Raw genomic sequence first — 12056 nt, forward strand, 5'->3', positions numbered from 1 at the left:
AGAATAATAAATGTCTGTAATTAAAAGTGCGGTTGTTCATATTTATAATTAAAATACACAGAAAATTCAACACATTTCAATTTACCTTTCCCAGAACTGTGCAATTAAAGTTATTCTCCATTACTATTTCCAGTTGTTATTACTTTCTACCCCACGGTCGTTTCATTAGCTCCTCATTCATACATCAACGAAGTATGTTGTCTTCTTCATACGTGTTCCTCAACATGTTCCTCAACAGCAGACAAACGGGTTTGAATATTTTACAGTACTGTGGACCTGCTGTACTGTAGATAATATTACCTTTAGATAAACTTTACTTTCTAATGTAGAATGACTTCTGCTCAGTTTCCATGTTAACGGCCTGATTTATTCTGATGAGAGGCAGAAGATGACAAAGAGAATAACAGAATGAGCGTCTGTGAATATTAATGTTTAGCTTCAAAATGTAAAAGTCGACAATTGTACAATCGATTTCTATATATAAATATAATAAACAATGTGAATCGATCCGTCTGAATAATCAGGAAAAACTGTTTTAATGCAAAACACAAAGAAGATTTTTTAAATGACAAGTTACTATTATTATTGTTGTTACTGTTATTGTTATTATTACTATCATTATTATGTTATTATTATTGTTATTGTTGTTATTCTTATTGTCATTATTATTAGTAGCAGTGATAGTAGTATTAGTAGTAGTAATAGTAGTATTAGTACTAGTAAAAGTATTAGTAGAAGTAATAGTAGTATTAGTACTAGTAAAAGTATCAGTAGTAGTAATAGTATTATCAGTACTAGTAAAAGTATTAGTATTACACATGCCGTCCAGCAGGGGGCTCTATTTCTGTGTCTGTTTCGCGGCAGAGCTGTCAAACTGGGACACTCCCACAAGCACTCTGACCAATCACAGGAGGTTTAGGAAGCTGAGTGCTGCGGCTCTGACCAATCAAAATCTTTTAAAGGAAACCGGAAACGCCAACGAGATCCATATAAAGCAGATTGTGGCGTCTCACGTGCGAACAGCTGTAATTCAGACGCGGGTTCATTTCCAAAGAAGTTTTTTAATAAACAACAATAGTTTCACATTTTATGTAATTGAATTATCATCAGTTTAATGAGGAACTTAATACCAGACCTGATTAAGAATCTTCTCTATTAAACTTTTTCTTTCTCACTTAGGAAAATATGTCGCACTTTTTTATTATGAAAGATCTTATTATAGAAAAACAGAATCCTCTGTTTAATTCGGCTGATTTCAGTTAGTTTTTAAAAAACAGTTTAATGTTCATTATCGTCGCTGCGCCAGATGTTCTCTTGTTGAAGACGTGCTGTCGAAGGTGGCTGAACAACACAGGGGGTCGCGGGAACATTGGTGCGATTTAACTGCGAAAAACGTCATTTTGTGTTTTTTTTATTTAAGCCGAATTAACGTAGGGTATGAATGACAGGACGAGCTGGTGATTTATTGTTGAAGGGTCACGTGTTCTGACGAAGAAAGCAAGGGAGAGTTTAAATCTCCATATTTCCCGACGCGGCTTCGTCACGGAGACGAGCTAGCCTCGCAGACTCGTCTCGTCTTTCCCAGCCCCTTTGTTCCGTCTCGCCGGTGGGTTGAGTCAGGGAGGGAGGCTGAGCTACAGCCCCCGCAAACCCCCAGCACCGCGGGGAAAACACGCCACCAGCAGCAGGAGGACCGGATTTCACCATTCAAGCCGATTTAAGTCCGAGTTAGCTTCTTGAACCGGAGCCCTGCGGGAGAAAAGTTGGTTTTAAGTCCTGCCGATGCTGCGTTTGTGTTCGGGGAACCGAGCGCAGGAGCGGAGAGCCGGGGCCGGGCCACTCTGAACACCGCTACACGTCGGCCACCCTCGCCCCTTTTTCTGCCTCTCCTCCCGGGGAGTGAACCGGCAGCTGCGACCGCTCCCAGCGTCGCTGACCCGGCTGCGGTTGCTCCCATCACCCGCTGGAGATCCACGCCGGCTCTGCCCCTCGGCTCTCTGCATCAGCATCCATATTTGCAGCCCAGGGAGTGGCAGCCTCCTCCTCCTCCTCCTCCTCCTCCTCATCCCGGGGACAAACTCCCAAGTTGCGGCTTTAAATCGAACAAACCACGCAGGTGAGTGTGCATGATGTGTGCATGAGGTTTATTGTGCTGTTTTGTTTCTGTGCTGGAGGAGAAGCGCAGGAGGGGAAGCCCGGACCACGTTGTCGCAGCAGCAGCTACAACAATGGATCAAACTGTGTTGCATTTAGTGGAGGTGCATCATCATCCCCTCACCCTGCTTTCACTGGGATCATCATGCATGAGGCCTGTGTGTGTGAAAACCACGCTGAGGCCTCATTTTCCCTTAAACCACACGTACAACCATCATCATCCACTGGCTCAGCAGCTTTTCACTGCTTTTAAAAATGTAAAATGTCATTATCTGCATGTGAGATGCCTGAAATCTGCCTCTTTTCTCCCCCTAATACCCAGGGTCCAGTTAGAAAGCCCCATCCAGATGTGTGTTGTTTATCAGCAGCTGTATTAGTGTTATATCCTCCTGATGGTCTCTGCAGTGGTTTGCAGGCCACGCTCCACTGTGGCACCGGCCTACATTGTGGTTTTCAGTCATATTCACAGCCTGCGTGTGGAAATTGATAAGTTGAGCATGAAAAGACATGCATGAAGAAGTGTGGTGTTATTAATGATCGTAGATCCGCTGTGACTAATGATTCAAAACAGCATCAGTCTTATTGTGATAACATGATTTTAAATATATGCAGATGGGTTTTCAGGTGTTTAATTGTCCAACTGAATCAAAGTAATGTAAGAAAAGTCCAAAATATCATCAGTGCACCGAAGCCCAGTTATTTGATCATTTTCATCAATATTGATGAATTATTGCCTTAAAGGTCCAGTGTGTAAGATTTAGGTGAAATGGATCCATTGGCAGAAATTCAATATAAACTAAGTGATGTTTTCACTAGCGTGTCTTTTTATTTAAATTCTTAATGTTTACATCAGGAGCGGGTCCTCTCTACGGAGGCTGCCATGTTTTTTCACAGTAGCCCAGACCGGACAAACTAAACATCACCTGAAGGTTTATACAGGTTCTCTCTCATGTTTGGAAGAGGAGGGTGAGGTGAGGGGTGATCAGCTGCAACGTGACACTTCAACACTGGATGTCTCTAAATTCTACACACTGAACCTTTAAATCAATTAAATCAGTTCCGTAGTTTTTGCATAATCCCGTTTAAAGACAGACAAAGGGTTGAAAACACTAGATAGAGCACTTACAGTACCTCCGTCAAGGCATTTGTCTGTCTGCTTTAAAATTTAATGGATTCTTTTCATGCTTACACAAGGTTCGTGGAAATCCTTTTCATGCAAACAAACAAAAGAAAGTAGAAAGTGACTCGATGTGCATACGTCCACTCAGCACCAAATACTCCGAGATATCAGTCTCCGAAATATGCCAGATTGTTTTTTTTCCTCAAGAACCTTGAGTTATTCTCTGGGAAATTGGTGAAAACATAAAACCGGTTATAACCTACAATGTAAAGAAAGTGATAACACACACCTGGATTTGCTCCTAAATGTGATGTGTTCTTCTTCAGCCCTCGTCTCATCCTCCGGCCAAGTTCAGTGTGAATGTGTTCTGTAGGTTTTGAGTGATTCTGCTGAGAAACAAGAAGTAAACGAACCAACGTGGGGCTGAAAACATAACCTTTGTGGAGGTAACACAGACTAAACCTATGTGATCTTTGGTCTGTTGGAGTTTCTCTGTGCTAACACGGCCTGAGGTTGATGATTACTGAGCTGAGGCTCCCCTGCCTTGCTCAGGGGCACAACAGAAGCGGTCTGGTATAACAATGTGGGAATACAGCACAGATCTAATAGGTTTCTGGAATGAGCAACCGACAGACATGAGAACATATTCGTAGCCAGGAATAAACCCACAAGGCAAAGTGTTACTCATCCTAATGAGATGGTGAGATTCATCTGACTCATACATGTAAACAAATCCTGTCACCTCCTCCCACGAGGTTGTGTTTTCACCTCTGACCAAACAAACTCAGAGATAAATATTTTGCACCCTGTCCTCCTCCATTCTCCTCTTCCAGTCTGGTCCAGTCATACAGATGTGGAGGTTTGACACACATGTGGCCACTTGAAGCATTTTCCTTCTTGGCCTCTTACATGTTCTGTCAATTGTTCCCATATGTGCGACGTCCTTATCCCTCCTCTCTCTCTCTCTCCCTCCTGTCAGCCAAACATGGAGACCGACAGCCACCACTCCCACATCTAGTGCCGGATCCGCAAGCCTTCATCAGCCAGGGAGGAGCTCTCAGGTCCCGGCCATCTCCCCGCCACAGAATGAACATGCTCAAGTCCAGCGGACTGAAAATCCCTGGCCGCGGGCCCAAGCATTCCAGCCCAGTGGGGAGGACCTCAGCGGGTGCAGCGTCCAGCCCCGTCGTCTCCAAAGACAGTAAGTCACTTCCTCCTCCTGACCCCGTGGAAAACGAGGAATTTCTTTCCCCCCACTTTTTCCTTCTCATCACCGGAAGTGGGTCAGACCATGTACTTGTGTTAATGACTCACTGGAGCTGGACTGCGTTAGATTATACACAGAAGCCGGGGAGTGTTTTCTTTAGCTTCATCTTGCACCGCAGCTTTTCTCTCTAAAGTTAAACAAATGTGAATTCTCGTAGCTGGAACTGGAAAGTAGTTTTATGGAAATGTCGGAGAAAAGACAGAACTTTGACAAGGACCAGCAGAAATCTTTTGTGTTATCTCCCAGTAGAATCCTGTTCCCATTATGCCACATCACCATTAATTATAAACGCACACAGTCATCAGTCATCTCCATCAGCACAGTTCTGAGAACAGTAACTGGTTCTGAAGGAATTCAACGTCCTGCAGATCTGTGTGCTGCGTTCTCTTGATCAGGAGTTAGTTCACGTTTACCGTCACTAATTGTTATGGTTCAGAAACCTGGTTCCTAACCACAGCACAGATTTCTGTGCCTTATTTCGGTTCCTGACCTCTGAACTGAAATAGTCGCTCTGCTCACAGGCAACATTAACATCACCACACATGTCTAATTAACGTTACACTTTAACTCTGGTGGCAGCTCCCCCCACACAGTTCTGGCTGCCTACAATTAGCCAGTCGCAACCTCAAACTCCAGTTAACAACAAAATGTCTACCGCTCAACATTTGAAACTTGTATTTCACGCTAAAGGATTCCGAAACTGGGACGTGCAGCAACAACTCGAGCTGCGTTTTTTTTTCTGTCTAAATCCCGACTGGAGCCCGATGCAGTTAATGGGCAGGGAGACTGTAGTTTGTCTTGACTCAGCTCCACAGACACAGTCCTGCTGCTGAAAATCACCAGTGTGTGCATCCACAGCAGAGAACCGTCCTCAAGAAATGCACGTTTACTCCTATTTGAGGAAAATGACACTACAGTGCCCAGATGTTTTAGGAAAACGTTGAAAAACAGAATATTCCTGAGCTGTTTTCAAAGATTTGCATCTTTATTAGGAAGGAAACATCACGAAGTGGAGGTGCTTGAGATGCAGGATAAGAAAGATGGAAAGTATTGAGGGAGTAAGTAAAGCTTTGTTGGCTTCTGTCCTTAAAATCACAGAAATACAAGATATGATCAGAGTTATCATTCATCAGGAACAGGACTTACTGATGTTTAGCTACTGAAACACAGCACAGACCACAATCAGACATTTCTAAAAAAAACACTCAAATCAAAATGACAACCCGTCTGCAAAAAGTAATCACAGCTGTTCTCACCCTGAAATGCAACCGCACAGTTTGTCCTCCCCTCTCACACACACACACACACACACACACACACACACACACACACACACACGTTAGTTCTGTTTTCTGCTAAATTATAGCTTCACTTGCAGCTGAAGCAAGAATAGTCCCCTTTTGTGACTGATAATGCTCTTGTTGTATGTGTGAGAGCCTTTTATTAGCGACAGCTACAAGTGAATCATGGTTCACGTCGGATGTGGAATTTCATGAGAGCGAAGAAAGTGAAAAAAAAAAAACCCACACAATTATAGCTTCACAAGTTCTCACACAGAGAGAAATGAATCTTACGCTGTTTGTGATGACGTGAGTGCAGCCGACAGCGTTATTACCTCCTCTGATTGGAACATGGATCAACTGAACTTTGCAAGATTTGATGTTTTTTGACGTTTTCACAGGTCTGACATTATCTCCCATTTGGTGCAGATAAAGTGGGTTTAAATAAGGCGTGTGGCTTTATTTCAGCCACTCTACGATAACAAATGCAGCTACAAACCTGTAAAACCACCAATGTGTCGCTGAGATAAAGTAATGTGGACTTAGATATGCAGCTTGATTCAGTTTTAGGGGACTGTTGGACCTTGGCGGAGGTATACGCTCCACTGAGTGCAATTCTATTTGGTATTATGTTTAGTAATGGTATCACAGGGGCAGTATAATCTGTGTAGTATTAAATAGTATTAAAACTACTTGCAAGTGACATCTGTCCTCCTGCAGTTCATGCAGCTGGGATGTAAACCTTCTACTGGCTGAGTGTTGGATTAAAGAAAGACATCTTCAAAATCTGGAAAACGAATAAAAAACGATTGTTTGCACCCGGTTTAAATGATGAACAAGAAAAAAGAAGGTGAAGAAGAAATGCCCAAGTTTTAAGATGATGCCTGTAAATCTGTGAGCAGTCTCATCATAGTAGAAACATTCTCTCCGTGGTTTGTTGAAGCCTTTAAGAACCATTGTGAAAGAGAGTTAACCCAGATTGCTTTCTCTCCTCTGTCCCGAGTTTATAAACCCCGAAGGTCATTTTTGTTTCTCTCTGCGTGTGGCGGGCGTAACATCCTGAACTCGTCCATTACCAGCTCAAAACGTTAATCCCTTCATGTCGCAGCCTGCGGCCCCGTCCTCGTCAGCTGTTGCTGTCGTCAATGTGACCGCCGCTCGTCTAAACTCTTGCCTGTGTTTTGTTTGGACCATTGGTGAGCTCAGTAGTTTGCTCACATCCTGTTTATTAACAGGCTCCATGGATGTACTCGCTGCGCTCAGTTCCCAGTCCTGTGAACATGCCCGTCACAGTGTTATCATTTATTAGACTGACGGGAAGATCTTCTGTGTTTGAAGTACGATGGATAATGATTAAACATTTCCACGGAGGATTTTAGTCTTTAAATAAGTTTGACAAACTCCTGGTGTAAATGTTTCTGTTGGTCGATCACTCAAATACCTGTTTTAATTACGAAGATGCTGTGTTCTATGATTATAACGATGAATTCATGGCCTCGTCTTGTGAAGTTGTCCATAAAACACTGAGAGGATATCTGACGGTGCCGAATCCGCAGTGAGTTCACAGAGGGATTATTCTCCTGCCAGGGATCGTCTCAACACTGACCTGGCCTCCTGCTCCGAACCTCACCCGCTGGTTTGTTGGTTTTTGCCGAGAGGACCGTGAGAAGGGGCCAGAGCCCCGGTTCTATCATACAGAAGCTACTTCCTTTACAGTGATCGACCGCTGATAGTGAGAATTTGATCCCAAAACAAAAGTGATCACTGAACGCTGTTTCGCTATGACGTCATCATTTGCACCATGTGATGACGAATTATTGTTAAAGCTAATTCCTGTCTCTAATCTTATATGACGTCATTCTTTGACTTCATAGTGACTTAATGATGATGTCATTCCTGCCATCATCTATATGGCTTCTCCCTTCGAGGGTCTCGGGGGGGGGGGTGGTAACAAAGGGCCACTGTTTCCTGTCTATGCAGGTTGTGTGACACAGAAATACTTGCATCCTATAAATGCATCTTTGAACTACGCATGACGTCATTTTCTGACTTCCTCACGACATCACTGATCATATGACATCATATGTGAGACGTGAGAAATATATTGTTCTGATCTATTGAAGCTTTAGATCGTTTCTCTGTTATTTTAGCGTCTGTGGCTCAGGAGGGAGAACGGGTCCGCAGGCGAGACACTGAATCCTCCAGTTGTACCGGCAGCGTGTGAATGATGTGAGATAGAAAAAGTCAATTATTTTCTTACAGGATGAAATTGTAATTTCACAGCATTAAATCGTGGATTACTTGCCGTATGTTCTGCATATGAATGATTAGGACTCTTGATGTTGCGTCGGTTTCCTTTATGAGTACACTCAGATTTGCCCAAAGGCACAAGTGCATTTAAAAGGAGCAAGTCATTGAAAGAAGTGGAAAACATGGAGGCTCAGCCCCCTCCATCTGTTCCTGTCCGTGCTGCTCAGATGTTCGACGCAGCTGCTGAAGACACGAGATCAACCTCGAGTGATAAACTCCATTTAAAACAAAGACGAGAGGTTATATGATCATTGTCATTGTGGAAAATAATCACAAACAAACAGAGTTAAAGAGGCCACGGAAAGACGTGTGTGTGTGTGTGTGTAACCAAAGTAGGGAGAGATGAGGGGATAATTGGGGGGAGGAGGAGGAGGAGGAGGAGGAGGAAGCTGTGGAGGTTTCATTGTGCCGAGCTGATGAATAGTGGGATTCAGATGGTGGTGGGAGGTGCAGGACAAACACAATAGTGAAAGTAAGGCCTGTGTTTCCAGTCTTCCTTCTGCCCAGGATCCTTTTACCCTCGCTCTCCTGTTGCCCCAGCAACACAAATCATGGGTTCGCTCTGGTGTGGCATCAGTTTAACCCTTCAAATAATCAACGTTAAAATAACTACAGAGACGAATGTTCACTGTTCAGATAGTAATATTGGCATCTGACTCAAAACCTGCTGTACAAGAGTTAAACCCAAACATCCCTGAGACGGGCGCCGCCGTCTTGCTCCGGTGACGCTCACGAGCGATCATGGAACACGGGGAGGGAAAGTTCATATTTGAAACGTAACGACTGGTTTGAAATTAAAAAACAGTCTGGAGAGTATTTGAACGTAGTTTCAGGATCCAGACGACAACAAAAAAAGATGAGGCTGCAGCTGCGTCTCTCTTTAACGACGACAGATCTGTGTGCTCACCTGTTAGCAGCTGCTACGTCAAGTGTTCAACCTCGTCTGATCGCGTATGAATCTCATGTCCAATTCGTTCGAAGGAAAATAATGCACTGTGACTTTAGTTTGGTCAATGTCCCATCTTCTAACGTGGTGGAGATTGAGTTTATGACTAGTGGTCATGTCGTCCATCTTTATTCACAGTCTCAGCCTGAGTGATGTTCAAGAGACATTATTTTGCATCGAATCTTTTTTCTTCTCGATCATAAAGTGAATAAAATGAAGGTCATGTGAACCCGTGACATCAGATCGTGACCTCGTGAACGTTCCTCAGACGCGTCTTCAAACCATCTCTGGTGCTGGAACTGGATCCAGCTGCACACAAACTGCCGGGGTCAAACACAGAGCGACCTCATCCTGATGCTACACGTCGGACATCCATTCTGACCCGTGGCCGATCAACGAGGGAACCTGAGTGCTGCCGTGTTGTGATCGTCGATATCTTTGCATGTGAGACTGTGGACTTGTTTGACCTGCAGTGTTTTCCACATGAGCAACCACATTCCTGAAGAAATAGCACACACACTCTATCATCAAGTTAAAACCCCATTTGAACTTGTACCCGTTTACATTTCTGCAGAATGTGACTCACGTCAACAACATATGGGAGCAATTCGGGCATAAAGCACGAGTAGAGGGGCCCACGAAGCCTCCGGCCCCCTCTCAGGGTGTCGGAGAGACAGCCCTGGCACCATCCATCCCTGCGCAGACACACACACACACACAGATAAACGCAGCAGACTTTTATAGGCAGTGTGGTGCGGCAGACCGCGTGCTAATGGTGCCCTGCTCAGTTTACAGGCTGCTGTGGAAAAACACAGAGCTCCAGCTCATCTGTGTGTCAAACGGGCGATATCGCAGGGCGGCATGGTGGGGTTAATCACCGGCACAGAACAGACACCGTCTCTCTCTGACCCACTTTTCTGGAGGAATTAGAGTAACGATGCCTAATCGTGCACAAACTGCACTGTTGTGTCGGATGCTGCCGCACAAGCATGGTTTTTTAAACACGGTCAAACAGGATGAACGGTGTGAGGGCGGTTCTGCCGGACTGTGAATGAGGATGTTCTTCTCACAATGTGCGCAGTGTTTCCGACCTGAAGCTCCGGAGAGGAACATTTTTATCTGAGAGAAAGTGATGATTAGAGGAAAAACTGGTTCATTTCCCTGCACTTACATTTTTCCTACGTTGGTTTTTCTTATGTGAACATTTAATTTTCCCTGAAACAAACACATTATGTTTCTCTTCTTCCTCAGACCCTCCCCTGAAGCCGACCACACCGACTAGGATCTCTGAGGAGGGCGACGATGTTTTGGGCGACTACACGGTGGGCGAGCAGGTCTGGGTCAACGGTGTCAAACTAGGAGTTATCGCTTACCTCGGGGAGACCCAGTTTGCCCCGGGACAGTGGGCAGGCGTAATACTGAATGACCTAGTTGGCAAAAACGATGGTTCAGTGGGTGGCGTGCGCTACTTCGAGTGCCAGCCCCTCCAGGGCATCTTCACGCGACCCTCCAAGCTCACACGACAGCCGGTCGGAGAGGGGAGCGACAGCCACTCCACTGACTCACTCTCTGCCCAGAATCAGACTCAGCAGGGTGGCGGTGGAGCCCCCGCTGGCCAGCGGGTGGTAGTGCCCCTCAGAGAGGGCCTGCTCAACAGCGCCGTGAAAACGGGCAACGAGTCGGGGTCCAACATGTCCGACAGCGGCTCAGTAAAGAAAGGTGGAGACAAGGACCTTCGAGTTGGAGATCGAGTTTTGGTGAGTGACGTTAAGACTTTTTAATAATTTGTTCCATCACTGTAACCTTCAGAAACCTGACCCCTCAGAAACTTTAAGTGTAGCTGTTCACTCGTTGAACTCTTCCTCAGTTTATTCAAGCTTTATTAATGATGAATATATCGCTCTGCCAAAACGCACCAAATTCAACACTGCACTCCCTCGGGCCCTCAGCGATGAACATGCCGAGTGCGAAGCTCGTGAAATGAACTGTTTTCAATATATGCGAATCACAGACAGACAGAGGTTTCTGGAACTAGATAGATGTAACACAAAGGTAGATAAAAACTGAAATATAAACTTTATTTTATATTAAAGTTTATTTATCGAGTCATTCTTTAGTAATTCCATACAGTTGGTGTTTCAGAGTCTGATGTCTAATTACAATTTCATGCATGTTTCAGTCGAGATGAATTGATGCAGCGAAACATGAAGCAGGTTTGAAGCCCACGGACACGTCTGGAGGAATAACACTCATATCCACTTGTTTTTGCTTATTCTCCCATTAGTGTGTGACGTGTTAACCGCGGTGAATTATTGGCCCCCCGGTCACGTTGCTCTCCGTTTACTGCCGGGCACGGGGGATAGTTACATCAGATCCTGTGCAGTTGGAAAAGGGGGAGGGAGCTGGAGGAGCCTTCCTGCTGGTCAATATAGTAAATCACTCTGGATTACTTTCAGCACTTAAGAGAAGGGAGACCGCTGCTGACACATTGATCACTGAATCCATCTCTTTCCAAAGCCTCTCCCGTGTAATCTATCTCGCTGCGGTGGCTCGGATCCTCCTCTTCTGCTGGAAACACAACGCTGCCTGAAAAATTAGTGAAATATGCACAAAGAGAATAAGCAGCTTCACATCACATATTTATGTCCCCGCACCAAAGAAATCCAGGGCAGAGGAGTTTATCTTGATGCCGAGGTCAACATTTGACGTTTCTGGAGAGAAATTAGAAAAGAGAACAACAGAAAAATGTCCAGAGGCCGTCCGCAGAGTTTGTTAGAGGTTAAATGAAGCGTTTTCTTTCAGCGGGGTTGCATGTGATAGGTCTGGTGTTTATTTGGAGACTTTGAAAGCCACTGAAACGGCCGTGAGTCAGTGAAATGTTCCCATCAGGCACAACACAGTCGTATTAGAATCAGTTGTGTGAAGACGGAATAACAAAGACTTGTATCATGTCGCAGAATAATTTATTACCTCATTCCA

At 44.6% G+C, this 12056-nt stretch overlaps 1 protein-coding gene across 6 annotated transcripts in view; it reads left to right on the forward strand.

Annotated features, from left to right (window-relative positions):
* Positions 1-1012: 1012 nt before the first annotated feature.
* The window catches only part of clip2 (CAP-GLY domain containing linker protein 2), a 28872-nt gene continuing 17828 nt past the window's right edge, over positions 1013-12056 (forward strand). For 4 of the 6 annotated variants that reach the window (XM_069539787.1, XM_069539789.1, XM_069539790.1 and 1 more), the window contains exons 1-3: positions 1288-2116; positions 4254-4475; positions 10329-10834. In XM_069539787.1, coding sequence (XP_069395888.1) covers positions 4361-4475; positions 10329-10834 — 621 coding nt within the window. In that variant the 5' untranslated portion in view covers positions 1288-2116; positions 4254-4360. Of the gene's footprint in view, positions 2117-4253; positions 4476-9907; positions 10229-10328; positions 10835-12056 lie in introns of those variants that run through there. The other 2 variants (XM_069539786.1, XM_069539788.1) reach the window with 2 other exon arrangements.

Source organism: Paralichthys olivaceus, chromosome 15 (assembly GCF_024713975.1).
Source record: "Paralichthys olivaceus isolate ysfri-2021 chromosome 15, ASM2471397v2, whole genome shotgun sequence".
Classification (NCBI taxonomy): domain Eukaryota; kingdom Metazoa; phylum Chordata; class Actinopteri; order Pleuronectiformes; family Paralichthyidae; genus Paralichthys; species Paralichthys olivaceus.